At 49.4% G+C, this 23,361-nt stretch overlaps 1 protein-coding gene across 3 annotated transcripts in view; it reads left to right on the top strand.

Moving 5' to 3' along the window:
* The first annotated feature begins 1,080 nt into the window (after positions 1 to 1,080).
* LY86 (lymphocyte antigen 86) overlaps positions 1,081 to 23,361 on the top strand; it is a 45,785-nt gene continuing 23,504 nt past the window's right edge. For all 3 annotated transcript variants that reach the window (XR_016036028.1, XM_088831136.1, XM_055406491.2), the window contains exon 1: positions 1,081 to 1,315. Coding sequence is in view for 2 of the 3 variants with exons in the window: in XM_088831136.1 (XP_088687262.1) it covers positions 1,096 to 1,315 (220 nt within the window). In the remaining variant the exon portion in view is untranslated. The remainder of the gene's footprint in view (positions 1,316 to 23,361) is intronic.

The following is a 23,361-nucleotide window of genomic DNA, read 5'->3' as shown; positions in this document are numbered from 1 at the left end:
TGGGGATCAGGGTTCAGAAGCTTTGCTGCCACAATGCAGGATGACAGAGGATTGGAGACTGGGAGAGAGACTCTTGGCTTTGAATAGGAAGCGGGACGTGACATCAGTAACCCTGCCGCTGACCCGAACCATCAGGCCCCAGGCTTCCTAGGGAAGCCGTGACTTCTCCACCCCTCCCTGCCCTTCCCACTAAGCTGAGCCCAAAAACAGAACCCAGCTCACTTCTCAGGGCTCTCCCCTGCATCTCCTCTCCAGAGACCATAGCAGCTGCCCCCAAGGACACAGCCCTGCTCCCCCAGTTGAAGTCTGAATCCCAGAGTGGAAGCCAGAGCTAAGTGCCAACAGGGCAAGAGCCTCATTCCAGACCTCAGAGGTCCTTCTGCAGCCCCCCAAAGGCCAGACACCACAGAACGGCCCCAGCCAGACCCCCGGTCCATAACCCACATCAGAGCCCCCTTGGAACAGTATGCCAGTGATGGAAAACACGTAGAGGCCTGTGGTTTCGCTCCCCTGAGTTCACTGCTCTACCTGGGGGCGGGGTTCCAGGGAGGGTGGGTCTGTACTGTGGGCAAGGCTGCCAAGAGGGGCCCTTTATAAGGAAGGGAGGCCTGTGAGGAGGGCGGGGCTACAAGGGGCGGGGCTACAAGGAGGGCAGTTTGCAGGCCCAGCCAAAAGGTCCCGTGTTACTTGCTGCCCCTTCTCTTTGAGAACAGAAAGTCAAACATCACCCACCCCAGACCCAGACTAGCCTCACCTGTTGATTCAAGCTCCAAAGGTTCAGGGAACCACATTCAAAGGCCACTGCTAGCTGCCTTTGGACTTCCCTGGTGGCTCAGTAAAGAATCTGGAAACTGCCTGCTATGCAAGAGACCAAGGTTGGATCCCTGGGTGTGGAGGATCCCCTGGAGAAGGAAATGGCAACCCACTCCAGGATTCTTGCCTGAAGAATCCCACGGACAGAGGAGCCTGGTGGGTTATACAGTCCCTGGGGTCGCAATGAGCTGGACACTGCTTAGAGACCAAATCACCACCAACTGCCTTTTGCTTCTCACAGTGGTTCCCCAGGAGCATTAAATAGGAGAAGTGAAACTGATCATGTCACCCCTTGATGAGGGGGGAGGAAGCACATGGACGGCACTGTTTATTGGGCCCTGTTATCGTGCTGGTCACACACAGGGTCTCCGCGCCATGAAAGGGTTCGCAGCTGCCCTCCTCATCTGGGCTCTCCTGTCTCCCCAGAGAGCTGGTGGGGAGGTCTGGCCCACGCACACGGCCTGCAGGAACGGGAATCTGCAAGTGCTGTACCAGAGCTGTGGTAAGTGCTTTCTGAACATCGGTTTCTGTTTATGCGAAAGGCAAGGCCCACATGTGTGAGATGCCTGAATGCTTTATGGGAGTGGGGGAAGGGCAGGAAGACAGCGGCTGAATGGGTAAGTGTGGACCACGGGGAGCCCTGGGCAGGAGAAACGGTCTGGGCCAGAGAGAGTTGGAGAGCACGACTAGAAGGCCAGAAAAACACAGTGACCCTCTAGATCAGAAGGGAAAGAAAGACTGCCTGCAATACGGAAGACCTGGGTTCGATCCCTGGGTCAGAGAAGAGAGATGGCTACCCACTCCAGTATTCTTGCCTGGAGAATTCCATGGACAGAGCATCCTAGCGGGCTACCATGCATAAGATCACTAACCTCACAGAGCCCGAAAAAGAGCAGACTGACTGGTGAGTCTACCAAGTCATGAAACCAGTTCAGGATCAGGAAGAGAAGCTTCCAGTAGTTCAGTTCAGTCGCTCAGTCGTCTCCGACTCTGCGAGCCCATAGACAGAAGCATGCCAGGCTTCCCTGTCCACCACCAACTCCCAGAGCTTGCTCAAACTCACGTCCACTGAGTCAGTGATGCCGTCATGGCGAAGCTTCCATGACCTCCCCCGATTGCTCACCCGGGGCACCTCTCCAGGTTACGTCGTTTGGAGTTGAGTGAAAAGATCGTTTATGACAAAGGAGAAGATTCCTGTCCTTCTGATGACACTGGCAGAGCTCCTCTCACAGCAGCAAGATCATTTATTCATTCAACAAACACTTACCTGGCTGCTGCCAAAGCCATGGTTTTCTCTAGCTCTGGACATGATAAGAGGGAATGAGCCACGGCTGTTACCCCACCGGGCAAGCGTAGACACCAACCAGTGCTGCAGCCTAGTGAAGAGAGTGCAGGGAGCTGCCGTGGTCAGGGTCTGAGCCGAGTCTTTGGAGGGTATGTTTGTTCGCAGGGGCCATCAGAACACCACGGACCGAGGGGCTTCGACAGTAGAGGCTGCAGGTCTTGCAAGGCCAAGGTGCCTGCAGGACTCGCTTCTCCTGGGCTTGCAGGTGGCCTCCTTCTCCACCTGCTCTTTGTTCTGTGCCCACATGTTCCTCGTGTGTCTGTGTCCCTTCTCATGAGGACATCAGTCATTCAGGAAGATCCCCTGGAGGAGGAAGTGGCAATCCACTCCAGGAGTCTTGCCTGGGAAAGCCCACGGACAGAGGAGCCTGGCAGGCCACAGTCTACGGGGTCGCAAGGAACCACACAGGACCAAGAGTCTGGGCACATACACACACGTTCCATTCATAAAGGGGGCCTGAGTGGGGAGAAATGAGCCCAGTCTCAGGATCGCGTGTCGAATGAAGAGGAGATGGACTGCTCATGAACTCATGACCTTGTGAAACAGGACATCTTGGTGGCAGACAGGGGGCAAAATGCTGCTCAGACTGTGGGTGGTGGAAAGCAGATGCCCTTTAAGTATCCAAGTCGGCCCCACAACATGCTGAGGCGCATCAGTGTTACACTGAGCAGAAGCTGGGCCCTACGACTGGCACCCAAGGAGCTGCCTCACAGAGGTCCAGACTTGACTCTTTTAAAAAGAGGGAATACTGAAGATTGAAATGCACACATGCCCATTTTGTTTAATGGAGGAGAGAAGGAAAGGCTGGGTGCTGCAAGTGTTCATCGCCCTGCTCTTGCTCTTCCCTTGGGGATTGCTCTTCCCTTTCTGCTGGCATCTGTTCATTTTCAGGGCAAGACGAGAAGCAAAACTTGAGATGAATGCACTGCTCAGGATTTGTTTTTCCAGTTCATCCTCCCGTAAACGGTGGCCATGGCTGGTCCACCCCTCAGGTCAGCCTGCAGCCTGCATCCAAGCCTGGCAACCACCTCTCCCACCGCTGCCAGGAGCAGATGCTCCAGGGAAATGGATGGTGTCGCTGCCACCTGGGGAGACTCTTCCCTCTGAAGGAGTGGCTGCTCTGTGGGGTCAGTGAGCGACGGTCACAGTCTTGCTCTAAGCACTCGGTGGAAGGAATGGAGGAGATGCAGTTCTGGTCCAAGAGCGGCGGGAGGAGGAGCCAAGCAACAGGGTAAACCCCCCGCGGGAAGGGCTGGACTAGAGGCTGGTGTCCTGCACCAGGGATGTGATGATGGCTGGAGAGGGTGAGGCTGAGTCTAACACACCAGGGAACCAATCCTGAAACTTGAGTTCAACCATGTAGCATGATGAGAACAGTAATTACAGCGTCTCATGTTCATGGAGGTTATCTATGTGTCAGGTGTCACACTAAGTACTTTCTAAGCATTATTTTTATTTACAGAAGTGTAAACTGAGGGTGAATGCTAAGTCACTTCTGTCGTGTCCAACTCTTTGCCACTCCATGGACTGTAGCCCACCAGGCTCCTCTGTCCATGGGATTCTCCAGGCAAGAATACTGGAGTGGGTTGCCATGCCCTTCTCCAGGGGATCTTCCAACCCAGGGATCAAACCCAGGTCTCCCACATTGCAAGCAGATTCTTTACTGTCTGAGCCACCAGGGAAGCCTGAGAATACTGGAGTGGGTTGCCATGCCCTCTTCCAGGGGATCTCCCGGAACCAGGGATGGAACCTTGCGTCAGCCATGATGAGCAGCCAAACAACAGCAAACAGAGCGTGAGTGACGTCAGGTGACTTTTCTGAGGCTGCCAGGTGGCAGTGGCAGAATGACGCCACCAGGGCACAGGACAGGCATCAAGTAAATGCTTGTGGAGGTGAAATGCATTGATTCCAGGCCCACTGAATCACCTGGCGTCCAGAATGCTGTCAGAAGGCAAACGGTGTAGGGGTGGGAGCGGGAAGGAGCGTTTAGGCGGAGGACCCTGTGAGTGAAGGCTGGGGAGCAGGCTTAGCCTCAGGGGTTGGGACGGGGGGGAGGGGCTGGGACACGGGGGAGGCTGAGCGATGAGGCGGGAAGGGTTAGCAGAGCCCAGGGGTGAAGGGTGACTCTATGTGTCAGTGTGACCAGGGCCCGGGATGCCTAGGGCTGGTTAAGCATCATGTCCGGGGCATCTCTGAGATGTGTCCAGAGGAGATGAGCGCTGGACTGAGTACAGCCCATGGTCCTCCCGGTGCAGGTGGGCAGCTCCCGCCCCGTGAGGCCTGACGCCCGCACAAGGGCGGGGGCAGGGAGTACTCACTCTCTGCCTGACTGTGAGGCTGGGGTGCCCGTCTCTCATCTGCAGTCCCCCCACCCTGGGTCTCAGGCCTTCAGGCCACACCACCGGCCTTCTTGGGGCTCTGGTTCGCAGACGGCAGACTCTGAATGTCTCAGGTTCCATCATCATACGAGCCTACACCGTGTAACAAGTCTCTTTCTAGGACAGATACAGATATGTGTCATGATCACCAACACGCCATGGCCTATGCGGGGGCTGGAAAAGAATCTCCAGGCAGGATGAAAGGAGAATAAAGTTTATTAGAGTGGGAGACTCTCTTAGAACAGTGGGCTGGCTCCAGGGAGAGCCAGCCCTTTCAAGGGCTAGTAGCCAATGTTTATAGCCTCAAGACAGAAAGAATTCCTACTGGAAGGGTGGCATTAGGTGATGGGTTAAGATGCTATAGGTTGGCTAACAGGGTGGAAATTTTACCTAATGTGGAGTCAGGGAACTGGCCACTGGCTGGAGGCTCATGGCAGCAATTGCTACAGGTTCGGTCAGTTCCAGAGATGTTTGTCCTATGACCTTGGTACAGGACTCTACACAAAGGGCATAGGTTCAATCCCTGGTCTGGGAACTAAGATCTCCTATGATGCATGGTGCAGCAAAAGAAGAAAAGAAAAATCAATAATCCATGAAGGAATTGCTGGGAGCCTAAATTAGCATCATTTCAACATCCTTGATGTCAGAGGGAGACTGTGGTGTACGCCGGGGTCAGCAGAAAGGAAAGTGGTGTCCTGGGAGCTCCTCCAGAGATGGGTCTCCCTCCTGTCTTCCAGCCATCGAGCTGTGGGGGACCGAATGGCTGCACCCCCTCCCGTCAGCTACTACCTTCGCTGCAGGACAGCCTCTCAAGGCGTCCCACCACTGAGGCACATAAAGACTGTGTTCTGTGATGCTGCGTCCAGGCCTGGGCTTCAGACGTCCCTGGGCACAGGGTGCTCCTAGAATCCCAGTACAGGTGTGTTCACATCACATCCGTCCACAGATGTGGAAGAATCAGCAACTAAGGATTCGCTGTCTTCCGGGTTTAGCGCTTCCTTTCCCCCTTCTCTGTTTGTTTTATAATCTCAGTGGGAAGGGGAGATCGTAGGCTAGAAACGGTTCTGAACAATATAAAAATCCTCAAGGTGAAAGCAGGAACTTCACAAGCAGTTACTGGGCTCTGGGCTTAGACCAGGAAGTGAGCAGAAGTGTCTGAAAAAGCAGAAGTCCTGCTCCGTCCAAATGGTGGTGCTGCTGCAGAGAAGAGGGTGACAGTCTTTACAAAAAGCAAACAGGGGAATGAAAGCAGTCGGGGTGGGGGGCTTTCTTCTGTTAAATCTTAAGGCTGTTTCCAGGGCTAGAAAAATCCCAGGGGCCCCACCTCACATACCTGCCCAAACGTCCACCAGTGCGGTTATTTCTGCTTCTGTCACACAAAGACGGGAGGTGGCTCACGAGAGTGCAGGTGATGGGAAGATGAACTAGAGACTGGGGGAAACAGAGCCAGGACGGGAATAATGAAGCCAGCGCGTGGGGGCAGGGAGGGCGGGAAACTTACAACAGGGGAGGCCGCATGAGGCCTAAGAGCTTGGGGTCTGGGGTCCACAAACCTCACTCCAGCCCCTGGGCAATCCTGTTTCCTCTTGGCGATAGTCAAGAGGGTGTGTGAGTTTCCTGCGGTGGCAGTAACAAGGTACAGCTTGACACTTAGCGGCTTTAAAGGATTCTTAAATCCTGAGAGCTTTGGAGGCCAGGAGTCCAAAGTCAGTTTTGCTGGGTCCAAGGGGACCCTTCCTCGAACTCTCCAGGGGAGGAGTCTTTCCTCGCCTCTTCCAGCGTCTGCATCCCTGGCTCACAGCCCCTTCCTGCATCTCCAAAGCCAGCAGCGCAGCGCCTGGCCTCCAAGTCACATCCCTTCCTGCTTCTCTGTCCTGTCTCCCTCAGCCTCACCCTTGGGAGGACCGCTGAGATTAGGATGATCTCCCAATCTCAGGATCCTTAGCTTCATCACTTCTGCACAGTCCTATGTGCCACCTAAGGGAGTACTCACGGATCCTGGGGATGGAGACATGGATATCTTTGGGAACCATTCTCTAGCCCATTGCACTAGGGATAAGAATCTTATCAGCATCTCAGGGCTGTGTGAGGATGAAGTGAAATGTGATGAGCATATACTACTGCTGCTGCTGCTAAGTCACTTCAGTCGTGTCCGACTCTGTGCGACCCCATAGATGGCAGCCGACCAGGCTCCACCGTCCCTGGGATTCTCCAGGCAAGAACACTGGAGTGGGTTGCCATTTCCTTCTCCAATGTGTGAAAGTGAAAAGTGAAAGTGAAGTCGCTCAGTCGTGTCTGACTAGTAGTGACCCCATGGACTGCAGTCTACCAGGCTCCTCTATCCATGCGATTTTCTAGGCAAGAGTACTGGAGTGGCGTGCCATGGCCTTCTCTGGAGCATATACTAAGCATTCAGTAAATCTTTGCTGCTGGTGACTTGTAAGATACTTCGCAGTCACTAGAGACATATTTGACTACAAGCTTCCTAGAAGTTGGGACTACCCTGGTGGCTCAGACAGTAAAGAATCTGCCTGCAATATGCGAGACCTGGGTTCGATCCCTGGGTCAGGAAGATCCTCAGGAGAATGGAATGGCAACCCACTCCAGTATTCTTGCCTGGGAAATCTCATGGACAGAGGAGCCTGGCGGGCTACAGTCCATGGGGTCACAAAGAGTAGGACACAACTGAGCAACTAACGTTAGACCGTTTACAAAATCAAACCAGTTTTTAAGGAGATGTTCAGCTTTACCTGACCCTGGGATACTCTGGAATTTCTCCCTAGAGTAGATGTTAGCCTGGACAGCATTTCCACAAGCAAAGCCACAGTGACTCATGCCTGGTGCCCTTCAGTGTGGACCAAGGGCTCATCCCCAAAGTGCAACTGGGAGCGATTTTGCAAAGGGCTGAAGTGGAAGTTCTCTGAGTGTGGCACTTGCAGGTCTGGGTAGCTCAAGGGGACGTTGGCTGACCATAGGGATGAGTCACACGTGGTCCAGGACTCATTCCATCCGTAAATGTCATTGTGGCCATCGCTGCTGGTACTACTGTGATGGGGTTTCGGGTAAGAGTTGGAGAGAAGCTGTATTTTCTGACAACAGCCTTGAGTGTAGATCCTTGTGTTGGCAGTTAACACACTTTGACATCAACCAGGCAAAGAGGAGGGTCAGAAAAAGTAAGAGACGTGCATACAGGTGGGGTACAGGTGCTCCCCTTCAAACCTCAACCCCAAACAGTTTGGGAGAGGAGGTTAACGGAAAGAAAAGGGCCACCCGCCCAAGAACTGTGTGCCATCTGGCTGGGTGTTCCTTCTCTGGGAAGCCTTGTGATGCTCCAGGACTTCCCTCTAGGATGTAGAGTAGCGGAGTGAGCATCTCAGGAGCCCTCTGTGGTCCTCCAGGGACCAAGCGCGACAGGTACTCACGCGTCCCTCTGGGATCTGGGTGCAGCCCCGAGGGGCATTCCTGCGTGGCAGGCAGAGGGCAAGCCGGCATTCTGAGGGAACCAACAAGGCTGAGCAGTGCCTCCGCGCCTACTTGAGGGTCTGAGCCAGTTTCCCCGCAGAACCTCTCCACCTCAGGAACAGAAGGTGGGGGTGGTAACCAGCCAATGGCAGGGAGGAGGAAGAAAAAGATCCGGGGCCCAGAAGGCACTGTTTCCAAGCCTCATGCTGCCGGGGGCACAGTGAGGGTGGGCGGTTCACCCGGCTGTCGGGCGCACAGTGAGGTCAGTGGAGGTTCACCCCGGCTGCCGGGAGCGCAGTGAGGTCAGCAGGCTCCCTTGAGTGAGGCCTGGCGTCTCTCCTCTGGCCGGGTGGGTGCTGCATCAGCCCCCAGTAGAAATCCAGAGGAGCACGACCAGGGCTCCCTTCAATGTTCACCCTTAGCATCCTTTCCCTTAGCTAGGGTCTTTCGTATTCGGGGGGGCTTCTCTGTGTTTCAGTATTCAGCTCGATTAAGGGGTTTCTATTGAGGGGTTTTCCTGGTGGCCCAGTCAATAAAGAATCCTCCTGCAGTGAAAGAAGTGAGGGTTTGATCCCTGGTCAGGAAGATCTCCTGGAGAAGGAAATTGCAACCCACTCCAGTATTCTTGCCTGGTGAGTTCTGTGGACAGAAGAGCCTGGCAGGCCACAGTGCTTGAGGTCGCAAGAGTTCCACAAAGTTGTAGCAACTAAACTGCCACCATGTTTTATTAAAATATCCCTTTAAACAATTAAACTTTATTTGCATAATTAATAAACCAAAACTTTGTAAATTAAAAAAATTGGTTTTATCACAGGCATACATCCATGGGTCCCAAACTTGCTAGTAGAATTGTCTTAAGCAGGTAAACAAAAACAACAGATTTCCTTAAATGCTTTAAAATCTTTAAAACCAGACAAAGCAAGCACAGATTATCACAGTGATTGTTCACTTACTAGAACCCTTTTCTTAAACTAGTGTCAAGATATTGGCTGTTGATCAGTCACTCAGTCGTGTCCGACTCTTTGCAACCCTATGGACTGCAGCACGCCGGGCTTCCCTGTCCTTCACCATCTCCCGGAGCTTCCTCAAACTCATGTCTATTGAGTCCATGATGCCATCCAACCATCTCTGCTGTGGATTTTACTTAATCATCTCTACACTGATATTTATTCTTCCTTGTATTCTTACTTTTTTTGGAGTTATAGCAATGAAAGTGTGAAAGTGTTAGTCACTCAGTTATGTCCAACTCTTTGCGACCCCATGGACTACAAGCCTGCCAGGCTCCCTGTCCATGCGTGAATACTGGAGTGGGTAGCCAATCCCTTCTCCAGGAGATCTTCCTGACCCAGGGATCGAACCCAGGTCTCCCGCATTGCAGGTAGATTCTTTACCATCTGAGCCACCAGGGAAGCCCAATTATAGCAATACCTAGGTCAGTAGTTTCTTAGGGTATGTTCCAGACCAAACATAAAGCCCATCATTCAGACCAACCAGGACAAAGGTTTTGAGTTACCAGTCAATTGATCCTGGGCCTGGTGGCTGGCCAGCAAGTTGACATCTCTGCACTTGAACTTGACCTATTACATTCTGAAGACCTTTTCAGCCCCTTTCTGTCTCAGGGCACCTGTGTCCTGCTGCTTCTTCACCACTGATGGGCGTTTCTCTGGGTCGCTGTGAAGCCATCGTAGCAGCATCATTATGCATAACCTGGTCTGTCAGCATCGCTAGAAACATATACCTGCCGCCCTAACGTCAGAAATACAGTGAGGGCGTCATTTAGAAGCCACAATGGATTTTATCTCTGCAGAGCTGAGGCTCAGCTTAACATATTTAGCAAACTTATTCTCTTACAACATAGCACTGGGTTATCTTTTTACTTTGTATTTGCTGGTGCTGGTTTGACTCTCGTCCAGCTTTCAATCCAATTTTTATATAAGACCACTTGAGCTAATCAATCCTTCTGTTCTAATTTTTTCAAGGCCTTGTGTTCAATATATATTTATACACATTATATATATATACACACACACACACATTTTTTTCCTGGCTTATTCACGATACTTTGTCTTTACTCCTACCTACTTACAAAGATAGAAACAAATCCCGTGGTTCTCTCTAGCCTATCCAAACTGGTGGAAACGTTCTGGATCCCCAAAGAACCAAGAACAAGGCTTCGTGCCCATCCAGTGTTTGCGACGTGATGCAACTTCCTTCTCATCTTTGCTCAGGCTGCTTCACCCAGACAGGCCTGTGAAGTGACTCTGAAAGACAGAATCCCCAGAGATGACGTCTTCAGGAGCCCCACACGGCAGGCACTGGCTTTATTCCTGGTCCCAGAATCTGCCTGGTGTCACCCCAATCCGTAGAAGGGAGCAAGTCCCTGGTGGCCCCCTCCCACCTGCCCCCTCCCGGTCAGAGATGGCATAACAGCACCCCCCACCCCCTGCATTGGCTCACAGTCTGTTTCCAGCTCCAAGGCCAGCATAGAGGCCTTGGTCTCCCCGACCGCAGTCTGCAGAGGCTGTGCAGCTGCAGGCGGAGTGGAAGCAGGCACGCTCCAACCTGGGCGGGGTTCCTAGAGCAGCTGCCGGGTTCGGCCTCACGCCCTGTGGGGCTGAGGCATTCGTCCCTGATGGGGGCCTTGTGGCTGTCTATTGTGATCCTGGATGTTACTTGGCCTTGAAAGGAGCCTGGCAGCCAGGGTCTGTCCCATGACCACCTATTTCTCCACAAGCCTGGTGCTCTGCAGGCGTGTGGGAGGGGTCAGCGTCCTTCCACCTCCACCCCTGCGCCCCCAGCAGGCGTGGGGCAGACAGGCGACCTCTTATAGACCTGGGAAATATTCTGGCCAGACAGAACCCCAGGGCTTTATTCCAAGCATCTCCTCATCCAGAAGAGGAAACTCGGAGCCAGGGAAGCAGTATGTCCCGACCACAAGACTCGGAGCAGCGTGGCCGCCGTATGGTCCCTGGACCCTCCCGGGCAGCCCTGCCTCCTGTCTCCTGCATGAACGCCACGGTGTGAAATGCACCTGATCGCAGATTAAGGATGCCACCTACACTGCAACCAGACCCTCTCCTTCCTACTCACACCCCCGTCCTCTTTTTAGGCAGGCCTTCTCTGAAAGCGATGTGCCCACATCCCTTCCTGCCAGGCCCGGGCAAAACAAGAGCCTCTGTGTCTGCAAGACCTAAGGGGGCTCATTTATAATACTGAGAGGACCATTTAGTTCCATAAAGTTTCCATCACTGCCAACTGTACATAGAAGTGACATGGTTCCACAGAACAGTGAAAGCAAAGCTTGTTTAGGAGGGAAGCTGCCTTCTCCTGTGGTATGAGCCCCGTCAAGGGTTTTAACAGCACGGAGGAAACAGATGACCATCACACGAGGACGCCTGGTGAAAACAGGACAGGTGACTCGGACCCCCTGAAGCCCCCGGCTTGATGCCAGCAGCCGGCTTCCTCCGGTCCCTTCTCCGTGTATACGAAAGCTTGCTGAGAGCAGCCAGCTTCTGCCAACAAGGAAAATGCCCAAGTCCCACCTGCCTCCCCCGGGATCCACAGACTTGGGTCTAGATCCTGGATGGTGCCTATTCTGGAAGCACAGCACTGGAGCCCTGGTTCCCTGGCATCTAGATTCCAGCCTGACCAGCACGGAGCTGCTGAAATCCAAGCCGGATGGAGAGTGGGCAGGAAGATCCTCTTCCAGGGTGCACAGCTTTTCTGCCTCACACTTAGCTTCGGGTTTAACTAAACGAAAGAGCAATTCTTGTGTCAGTGAACATGCACATTTCAAAAAAAATCCCCGAGGAGAACAGGGCATTGCCAGTGGCTCTTGGTTTATTTGAAGCAGCGGTTGAACAGCAAGTATCGTGTCCAATCGTGTCTGAGGTTTTAGAGCCAGTCGTCAAAACAGGGAGCAGCAGGCACCTGTGCAAAGGCTGCCAGTTCCCAGGGTCTCGAGGATGCCGCCTTCCTGGGGGAGGGGGCCTTCAGGAAGGCAGTGACAGCGAAGCCAGAGAGCGGAGACCACTGTTCCCTTCCTGCTTGATTCGTCAGCGCCTTACCTCTCACCCCTCCAGAGCCCAAGTCAGATGCTCAAACACCTTCATGGAAAAGGCAAGTTGTGAAGGAAGGGGGTCAGTTGTAACACACAATAAAAGTTGCAAGGACTAGAGCTCATCTCATCTCGAGGAGGAAACTACTGTTCCGCTCCATTTGATTGTCAGGTGGGATCTGGAGACCTAAGACATCCAACCTTCTCCTTTTTCTAAAGAAAAGCTCCTAATCTAGAAGCACAGTCTCCTGATTTATGAACATGGCAACTAGCCTAAGTGTTCTTTAATATTGTGAAGGGCAATGAAACACTTCTGAAAGCTAGGGGTAAATCAGACTCTAGCAATTTACAGCCTCTGCTGTAGAGAGAGGAGATTTTAGTCTGGTCACACTTTTTTATTTTTTGGACACCTAGTCCTGAAGGCCTTCCCTTCCTGGATGCAGAACATCTCAAAAAAAGCATCTTCCTGTTCAGTTTTACCATCATTATCCTCTGTATCAAAGTGACATCACCACGTGAATCCCCAAGAATGAAAAATATGTAAGTTAGGGGTGTGTGTGTGTGCTCAGGCGTGTCCGACTCTTTCGCGACCTATGGACTATAGCTCATCTGTCTGTGGGATTTCCTAGGCAAGAATATGGAAGTGGGTTGTCATTTCCTCCTCTAGGGGATCTTCCCAACCCAGGGATTAAGCCCATGTTTCTTGCGTCTCCTGCATTGGCAGGCAGATCCTTTACCACTAGTGCAAAGCCCGCAAGGTAAGGAATCCACGTACTCAATTTGGAGTGTTTTTGCTAGCCCCAGAATCGAGTGTTCAAGCATGTCCGGGTCATGCTATTTCCGTCAGCACCCCAACACCTGACATTGATAGATTTTGACCCAAATCTGTTGAACTGTTTCTTGCTACCTACAATCATCACTAAAATGTGTATTTCTACTTAAAAAGGCAAGAAAGCAGGAGGCCTGAATATGAACGACTCTGAAGATTAAAAACTATTTCTTTGCTTTTATCTTTGAGTCCACAACATTTAGCACCGTATACGTCGTCAATAGTCGTTACAAGTTAGAGGAGTAGATTTAAGTTATAGCGTTTCCTGAGAAATGACCAGTGACACAAGGAATCAAGTGGAAATTTATTTGAGAAATGGTTCTGGAAAGAACAAAAAGATAGTGCAGATGCGAGTGGGGGAGGAACAGAAGCCGACCCGGGTGACCGCTGTGGGCAGCTGAAGCCCAGGCCTCCGGGGCCCCCGGGAGACCGCGAGACGCGCCTTGGGGCGGCCAGATCCGAAGGCAGAGGAAACTGGAGTGTTGGTCTGGCAAATTCTGTGTGTCGTGGTGGTTCCCCAGCACGTCTGGCTAGACTGTGGACAGAACAAGCTCACTCCCACACCCAGAGAAAGCCCTCAGGCAGAGCCCCGGGGATTTTCAGGAAGACTTTAGAGAATGAATGCCCTGCTACAGGGTCCTGGTGCACTGAGATCTCTCCTGTGCCCACAAGCCTCCATAAACGGACGCTGGTGAAAGAAACCAGGGCAGCCCATAAAAAATGACCAGTGCATCCTGGAATGGGCACGCTGCGGTCTCCACCCGATGGAAAACTGTCTTGCTATAAAATCTGTGGGTAAACTGTGACACAGATCTTTCTACATACATAGCTGAGCTTGCCTGAAAGAACGGGAGATCTCTGGGAGCCAAAACGGAAAGAAAGCGCAAAGGCAGAGTACAGGAGGGCGCGGAGGCTGTGTCTGCGCTCAGGCCCCGCGTCAGTCTCCACGAGCCAGAACGTGGCTTCAGCAGCGGGGTGGGTTTCTGGTAACCATGGCCTGTGCTGTGCAGAATGGGAGTCGAGCCCACCATGACGCCAGGACCTGCCAAGAGTGACAGCCCCAGTAAACAGTGGATGAGAAACTTATCTGACTCTGTGTGGCCTCTGGAGGAAATAACTCTTCTCTGAGAACCAGGAGCTCCAGACCTGATGTCAACACAGTTTCAAGGGTCAAGTGTATAGTCCCTTCATGATCCAGGAAATCCTAAATCTAGAAATCACATTAAAAGTGGGCCTTTCCTGGGAATACCTGAGACATGTTAGCAGAAGAAAATGTCAGTTTTCTCCAGAGGAACACATACTCTCAATTTAACTTTCACACAATTTCTGAAGATTTGGCTTACCATCCAAACTTTAAAACCACAAGGAAATAAACCACCGTGAGGGAAAGGCAGCAGAAAAACAAAATGCAGAATTCTACCCCTAAATACGTTAGATTTGGAAAATGTAGGATACAGACTAGAAAACAGAGAACATGTGATTTGTTTAAAGAAGTGAAAGAATCTAAAACATGAGAAAGGAAAAAATAGAATGTCAAAAAAAAAATGAAAGATTTGAAAAAGAATAAAACAGAAGCCCTTAAAATATTTAATTGTTGAAATAAAAACTCTCATGGCTAGGTTAGAACACAGATTTTAAAATAGCTTAGAGAGAGGGATCTTCCCTGGTGATCCAGTGGCTAAGATTCTGTGATCCCAGTGCAGGTTCGGTCCCTGGTCAGGGAACTAGATCCTGAATGCCACAACTGTGAGTCACCTGCCGCAACTTAAAAGAGAGAGACAGAGAATCCTGCCTCTCACACGAAGATCCTGTGGGTCACTAACTTAGAGAGAACTAATGAACTGGACAAAAGGGCTGGAGATATTGTTCAAGATGCATCGTGGAGAAATAAAGAGACACAAGCTTCAGCTACAAAACAAAATAGAAAAAATGGGAAAAAGGCAATTTCTGAAGAAAAATACTGGAATTTTCTAGAATTAATGAAAGACCTAAACCACCAAATTCACTGCACACAAACTCCATGTGGGATTCGTAAAAAGAATACCACAACTAGACCCCTGGAATGAAATCACAAGTTAACAAAGGAAAAAGTAACTGGTGTAAGGAGAGAGAAAAATCACACAGCAAGAAATTCTATTTAGAATGCTAGCAGAGTTTAATACAGTGACATCCGCATACTCAGAAGAGAAAAGAGCAATCGACCTTGACGTCTGTATTTAGGTACTACCATGCGAAAACAGGAGGAAATTAAAGACTTCTTTGGACAAACAAAATCTAGAGTTTGCCACGGAAAGACTCTCAGTAATGGAACTTTCTAAGGGACACTTCAGAAAGAAGTAAAATGATCCCAGAAATAAGTTCTGAATTGCAAGATGGACTGGGACAAAAGAATGGATAAATTTAAATAAGCAATGACTGTAAGGATGATAAAAATATCTAATTTGAAATAAGAATGCATTTGTTTCCTATTGTTGCATAATAAATTACCCTAAAATTTAGCAGCTTAAAACAACAAACATTGTTGTCTCACAGTTTTCAATGGCTGATTATATAAAATCACGACTTGTTTATCCCTGCATCCACCAGTGGGCATTGAAGATGCTTCCATGTCTGGACTGTTGTAAGTGATGCCGCCATGAACATGGTGGTACAGATCTCCTTTCCAAGTTAGCGTTTGTGTTTCCTTTGGATGGACTCCCAGAAGTAGAATTGCTAAATCATATGATAGTTCTATTTTTAATTTTTTGCGGGTCTGCCAGTTTGGATTTTGAAAATCAGCTCCCTGCTCTTTAAAGAAATGCACCTAAAATAGTCTTCTACAGTGAGCATCCCATTGAACGGTGAAACGTTGGAAGCATTCTCTTTAAAACCAAGAATCAGGCAAATGACAGTGCTCATCATCACCGCTTCTGTTCAACGTGGCGCTGAAGGCCATCACCAGCACAGCAAACACGGCGTTTAAGGGTCTGAAGAGAGGATACAAAATAGTGTTGTAGGCAGGCAATATGACAACATAGAAACATCTAACCTAAAATGTACGGAACTAACGACAGTTGAATTAGTTCATTTTGAAATCAGTGTATTGCATTGTTCCAGGAGAGCTCGGACGTGTAGCTTTGGTGAATTCACTTTCACAGCTGTAGAATGCACCATTTGTGCGTAGACTACAATTATATGCATTCTCCTTCTAATAAATATTTAGGTTGCTTCCAGTCTTTCACAGTTACAAACTGTTGTGAGCGTCTATTATTTACGTCCCCTTACCTCAGAAAAAAAACTTCCTAGCCCAGGACTTTTCTTTCCATTTCTCTGAGGCTTAAGCCTGGGCAAAGGTAGCAGCATTTCTCTAGTTTCACCAGTTTTGTCTGGTAATGTTTCCATACAGTAACGGGTTTTAAATGCTATGTTCTGAAAACACACGAGCAGATGGCAAGAAAAGGCTGAAAGATATCCAAATGGTTCCAGCAATGGCGTGAAGGAGACGGGTAAGGTGTTGAGTCAGGCCTGCCTGAAACTTCATTTGATCAGCTCACGGGCGGCCCCGAACTTGTGTGCAGTCCTGTGGGAGTAAGAAGGTCGTGGTTATTCAGCAATGCATGGCTCTCATTTATCAGTCTGAAGTCAACTTTCCCATCTTATTTTTCATTTCAGTTTGCCACCTTCCAACAGAATTCTTTTTATATTTTTAGCAGAAGTATTTTTAATCCTTTAAACAGGAGGAAAATATAATAGGATTGCGTTGATCCAGGAAGCAGAGAAATGATTCCTCTTCTCAATTACAAATTTATTTTGCTGGCAGAGGGTCCAAACCAAAGGCAGCTGGTTCTTCTCTCCTCTGGCATCTGGCAGTGAGTGCTTGCAGACCTGGGTCATTCATGCCACAAGCTCCTACTCCTGGGTGGTCCATGCCCCGAAGATGAGAAACTCCTCCCTCTTTCCCATCAGGGAGAGCTCTATTGCAGAGTTGGAACGTCCAGCAGACTCCTTCTGGCTTCATCGCATAATGTGAGAGATGCTGGCGGGGGGGGAAGTGGTTTGTAGTTCTAGGAATGAGGAATTTTGTTTCCCTGATCAGTACAAGACATCCTGGTAGAAACTCCCATTAAGTAACCTCTCCACCTTGTCAGGAGAAGACTCCTGAGAGTCCCTTGGGCAGCAAGGAGGTCAAACTAATCAATCCTAAGGGAAATCAACCCTGAATATTCATTGAAAGAACTGATGCTGAAGTTGAAGCTCCAATACTTTGGCCACCTGATGCAAAGAACTGACTCTAGAAAAGGCCCTGATGCTGGGAAAGACTGAAGGCAGGAGAAGGGGACAGCAGAGGATGAGATGGTTAGATAGCTTCACTGACTCAATGGACATGAATCTGAGCAAACTCAGGGAGATAGTGAAGGACAGGGAAGCCTGGAGTGCAGCAGTCCATGGGGTCACAGAGAGTAGAACATGACTGAGTGACTAAACAAGAACAGACACCTTCTCAGGAAAGCTCCATGGTCTCCTTAGGAAGAGTCAACTGCGTGTCCTGGAGATAATATTCAGTTCAGTTCAGTTGCTCAGTCGTGTCCGACTCTCCGCGACCCCATGAATCACAGCACACCAGGCCTCCCTGTCCATCACCAACTCCCGGAGTTCACTCAAACTCATGTCCACAGAGTTGGTGATGCCATCCAGCCATCTCATTCTCTGTCGTCCCCTTCTCCTCCCGCCCCCAACCTTTCCCAGCATCAGAGTCTTTTCCAGTGAGTCAACTCGTCTCATGAGGTGGCCAAAGTATTGGAGTTTCAGCTTTAGCATCAGTCCTTCCAATGAACACCCAGGATTGATCTCCTTTAGAATGGACTGGTTGGATCTCCTTGCAGTCCAAGGGACTCTCAAGAGTCTTCTCCAACACCACAGTTCAAAAGCATCAATTCTTCGGCGATCAGCTTTCTTCACAGTCCAACTCTCACATCCATACATGACCACGGGAAAAACCATAGCCTTGACTAGACAGACCTTTGTTGGCAAAGTAATGTCTCTGCTTTTTAATATACTATCTAGGTTGGTTATAACTTTCCTTCCAAGGAGTAAGCGTCTTTTAATTTCCTGGCTGCAATCAGCATCAGCAGTGATTTTGGAGCCCAAAAAATAAAGTCTGACACTGTTTCCACTGTTTTTCCCATCTATTTCCCATGAAGTGATGGGACCAGATGCCATGATCTTTGTTTTCTGAATGTTGAGCTTCAAGCCAACCTTTTCACTCTCCTCTTTCACTTTCATCAAGAGGCTTTTGAGTTCCTCTTCACTTTCTGCCATAGGGTAGTGTCATCTGCATATCTGAGGTTATTGATATTTCTCCCGGCAATCTTGATTCCAGCTTGTGCTTCTTCCAGCCCAGCGTTCCTCATGATGTACTCTGCATATAAGTTAAATAAGCAGGGTGACAATATACAGCCTTGACGTACTCCTTTTCCTATTTGGAACCAGTCTGTTGTTCCATGTACAGTTCTGACTGTTGCTTCCTGACCTGCATACAGGTTTCTCAAGAAGCAGGTCAGGTGGTCTGGTATTCCCATCTCTTTCAGAATGTTCCACAGTTTATTGTGATCCACACAGTCAAAGGCTTTGGCATAGTCAATGAAGCAGAAATAGATGTTTTTCTGGAACTCTCTTGCTTTCTCCATGATCCAGCGGATGTTGGCAATTTGATCTCTGGTGCCTCTGCCTTTTCTAAAACCTGCTTGAACATCTGGGAGTTCATGGTTCACATATTGCTGAAGCCTGGCTTGGAGAATTTTGAGCATGAATATCTCTAAGTAGAAAATTAGAATATCTCTAATTCTCGGATAAAAATGAGTCTGTGGTCCCCCTTGAACACTTCCCTCCTCGTTCCAGGGCCTTCGTGGGGCACTCATGCTGATTCTAAATCAGGGTGGTCAGACTCAGAAACAGTGTCACTCTCTGCCCCCTTTGCTGAAAGCTAACCATGAAGAGGACGGTCTTCACACGTGTTATGTACTGAATATGTCCCCTCAGAATTCACTTGACAGGGGTGCGTGCAGAGGCTCTAAACCCCGATGTGACAGGGGCGCGTGCGTGCAGAGGCTCTAAACCCCGATGTGACAGGGGCGCGTGCGTGCAGAGGCTCTAAACCCCGATGTGACAGGGGCGCGTGCGTGCAGAGGCTCTAAACCCCGATGTGACAGGGGTGTGTGTGTGCTGTGTGTGTGTGTTCTCAGTCGTGTCTGACTCTCTGCAACCCCATGGACTGTAGCCTGCCAGGCTCGTCTGTCCATGGGATTTTCCCAGGCAAGAAGACTGGAGTAGGTTGCCATTTCTTCCTCCAGAGGATCTTCCCATCCATGTCTTCTGCATTAGCAGGTGGATTCTTTACCACTGTGGTACTGAGGAAGCCCATAAGGTGATAGTATTTGGAGGTAATTCGGGTTCGATGAGGTCAGGAGGCTGGGGACCCATGATGGGATTAGTGTCCTTCTAAGAGGAGGAGACCAGAGTGGATGCTGTCTCTGCCTCTGCTGGGTGAGGACACATAGAGAAGTCTGCAAACCTGGAAGAGCGCTCCCACCAGGCCCCAAATCAGCTGGCATCCTGACCTTGGACTCCCAGTCCCCAGAACTTTGAGAAATAAGCATTTGTTTGTCATTTCAGCCACTCGATCTGTGGTATTTTGTTATGACAGCCCTACAGACTAAGATAGACCATCAAGGAAAAGTGTAAATTGATGTTTTGTAGTGTGGCTCTGATGGGGGATTGGAGGCAGCAGTAGACAGTTTCTTACCAAGTGTGGGGAAAGCAGTACTTGAGCGAGAAGAAATGTTTAATAAATTGATCTCATACTAGAAGCACAGGGGAAACGAGTCTTAAGAATTCTGCCAGCCTCGGTGTGACAGAGTGTGGCCAAAACCATCTTGGGGTCTTGAAGACAGTGATGGGAAGGAGACAGGGGAGGCTGAGAAAGGAAACCCCCATCGCAGCTGGCCACCCAAGCCACCCTCCCTGACACCCGTTAACAGCAATGAGCCACTGCTGCATGTCCAACTCATGGCTTCCAGGATTCGATCTTCCTGGTAACAGTCATCTCATGTCATGGAGGGAGTTTTGCCTGAACCTGGAAGGTTGAGTGGGCATAGAAGTTGTTGACCCCATATTGACCACAAGCCCCTCCCCTGATTTCTCCCAGGGAGCAACCTTCTCCCAGGAGAACCTGCCTACCTTGCTGGAGGGAATGTACAATGCACAGCCACTCTGGAAAACAGGCTGTTTCTTGTAAAACCGAACATACGCTTATCGTGGAACCCAGGAACCTCAGTCCTGGGTATATACCCCAGAGAAGTGAAGACTATGTTCACACAAAGATCTGTGTGTGAAAGATCATGACAGCTTTATTTGTAATGGCCTCAAACTGGACAGATGTCTTTCCACACGAAGGACAGGTGTGTAGCTAGGCTGTGAAATATCCACATGAAGAAAAAAGCTCCTGAGATACATGGCCACCTGAATGGGTCTCCAGGGCCACTTGGAGAAAGAAAAAATCCAATCTTAAAAGGTTGCATATGTGCTGATCATTTTATGATGTCTAAAAATATTGAATGACTATGCTGTATGCAGAAAACTAATATAATACAATATTGTAAGTCCACTATACCCAATTAAAAATAAATGTGCAAGTATTTTTATATTTTAATATATATATGACAAGTTAAAAAGAACACTTACATACTGTAAGGTTCCACATATGTAACTTTCTCAAGATGACAGAATTATGTTGCTGAAGCAGTGATTTGTGGCTGTTGGGGTGGGAAAGGGGAGCTGGAGTCAGGAGTGATTATCAAGGTGCAGAACGAGGAAGGTTCTCTGTGTCTGTGTTTTGACTGCAGTGGTGGAAGTTGAAGCTATGAACCCCACCGCTAAGACTGACTTTAACCTGCAAAGGGATCAGGCCAGGTAATGTGGGGTGAGTGTGTGGCAGACACGGCTTGCACACAAAAGACCGCGTGACTCTATGTTGACTATAAAAGATTGAGAGTACGTGTGTATCTTTTATTGAGTTTATGTTTCGGCCATGTAATATCATGATTAGGTGATGGAAGCATTATACTCCAGATGAAAGTGGAAGCCTTTTCTGGTTCGTCCGTGTTTCCCCAAGGCTGTGTATCGGGTCCTCAGTAAAATGAATGAGAAGTTGAGTGGCATTTCCCATTCTTCAGCCGCTAACAGGCACTGTCTGTGGCAAGACAAATTCAAGTTTGTTTGTACGCTCATGTTAAGACTTTGTGTGGCACCGTGATACCCCCAGGTCTTCCCAGGTGGCACTAATGGTAAAGAACCCACCTGCCAATGCAGGAGACACAAGAGATGCGGGTTCGGTCCCTACATGGGGAAGATTCCCTGGAGGAGGAAATGGCAACCCACTCCAGTATTCTTACCTGGGAAATCCCGCGGACAGAGGAGCCTGGCAGGCCCCAGTCCCTTGGGCCGCAAAGAGTCAGCCACGACTGAATAGCTGAGCTCAGCGTGTGTCATCTCCCCATGGTAACACACAGTACAACTGCATTTGGTGTTTATCGTCCCTCTACTCTTGGGATGCAAAAGATCAATCGGAAGAGCTTCCGATGGGTTGTTTATTCCCTTGAGACGTTTGGCAAGGTGTTTTCGGTGAAAGCTTATCTTCATTGCTTTTTAATCTCTTTTTGACCTCAAATGTTTATAATATAAAAAACTACCTCCTCCTAAGCTCGTAGAAGCCAGGCTCCGGTTATCCCTGGGGAATGGAATTCAGAGGCCAAAAGGGGGTGCAGGTTCACACCCTGTATCTGTCAGTAATGAGTTCCAATGAATCCTGTTTCTTTTGCAGTTAGAAGTAAACAAGATAAAGGATACAGAATTTTGAATTTGGCAGCCAAAACCTACCTTCACACTCAAAAATGCATTCGCCCAGCTTACAGGCAGGCTGTGGGCTGTAGGCATTCTTGCCCTGAGTGTTACAAACAGTAGCTGTTCCACTGTGATGGTGTTCATTGCTTTTCGTTGTGTCTGAGATTGGGAACCATCTTTAAGCATTTTTGAACACCCAGTATATGTATCCAGGGCTTCCCTGGTGGCTCAGATGGTTGAGAATCATCCTGCAAAGTGAAGACCCGGGTTCAATCCCTGGATCAAGAAGATCCCCTGGAGAAGAGATTGGCTACCCATTCAGGTATTCTTGCCTAGAGGATTATATGGACAGAGGAGCCCGGCAGGCTATACAGACCACGGGCTCATAAAGAGTCGGACAGGACTGAGTGATTAACACTTTCACACTTTCACTTTTCTACATAACCACGCTGAAGAAACAAAAGTCCAGATCACATACCCACCTTGGCTGGATGAGTCAATTCCCAATGAAATGCTGACCGAGGAGACTGGAATGGGGGCAGAACTGCTATTATTTGAAATACAATGGCCCATCGGGGAGCTTTGCCGTGCTATTCTACAATAATAAGATTTGACAGGTGGGGAAAAAGGAGAGACCAGGAAATAACAGAACAACTAGCTGGGATGCATTTACCACCTCGTAAGTCATTTCTTTCTCTTCAAAGGCGGGGAAAGAGGACGGGGCAAGGGGGAAAGGAACACACCACAGCACGTCAAGGACAGAAAAGAGGAAATTAATTTTGTGTTGCCATGGTAATGGATTTCCAGCCATGGCATCTCACGGAAGCCTTCCCATCATCTTTTTTTTTTTTTCAAGGATCCACAATGACCGTTGAATGTTATCATAGGAATCACACAAGAAAATTAAAACACCCCATCAAAACCCAGCCATGTAAGAAGGCAGACTTTCAGGTCCATGCACAACTAGGCCCTCACGGTGAACAGAGCACAAGCTTGCGAAGCTAGTAGCCACCCAACCTCAAGGAAGAAGCCGCAAGCAAGATCTGTCCATTTCGCTTTATTTTCAGAAGAATTCTGAAAGACAGCAGAGGTACATCTGATAATATTTGGCCTGAGACTAGATTCTCATCCACACTCAGAAACTCCATCCTAAGTGCCAAAGCAAATACCTCTGTTATGATGATGATAAAGTTCATATGTGCTAACACCTTTCCGAAGAGTCTTCCAAGTGCAGGGGAAATTAGTCACTGGCTTCAAAACTCGGGCTTCCCAAGTGACTGCTGGCACCCACCAGCAGCCGACGTGAAAGTCCAGCTTCCCTCCTGCTCTCATTGAACTGCTCGACCTTGCGTCTTTTCCATTTATTTACCCAACCAGCTGAGATATGTGGTTTGTGGGCATGTCCACTGTGATCAAACCAGTCCATCCTAAAGGAAATCAACCCTGTATATTCACTGGAAGGACTGATGCTGAAGCTGAAGCTCCAATACTTGGCCACCCGATGCAAAGAGCCGACTCTTTGGAAAAGACCCTGATGCTGGGGAGCATTGAAGGCAAAGGGAGAAGAGGGCGACAGAGGTTTAGATGGTTGGGTGGCATC

Source organism: Moschus berezovskii, chromosome 23 (assembly GCF_049115385.1).
Source record: "Moschus berezovskii isolate FMDL1 chromosome 23, NW_MosBer_1.0, whole genome shotgun sequence".
Classification (NCBI taxonomy): Eukaryota; Metazoa; Chordata; class Mammalia; order Artiodactyla; family Moschidae; genus Moschus; species Moschus berezovskii.
Note: the sequence above shows the minus strand (reverse complement) of the source record. Positions and strands in the feature narration are given on the sequence as shown.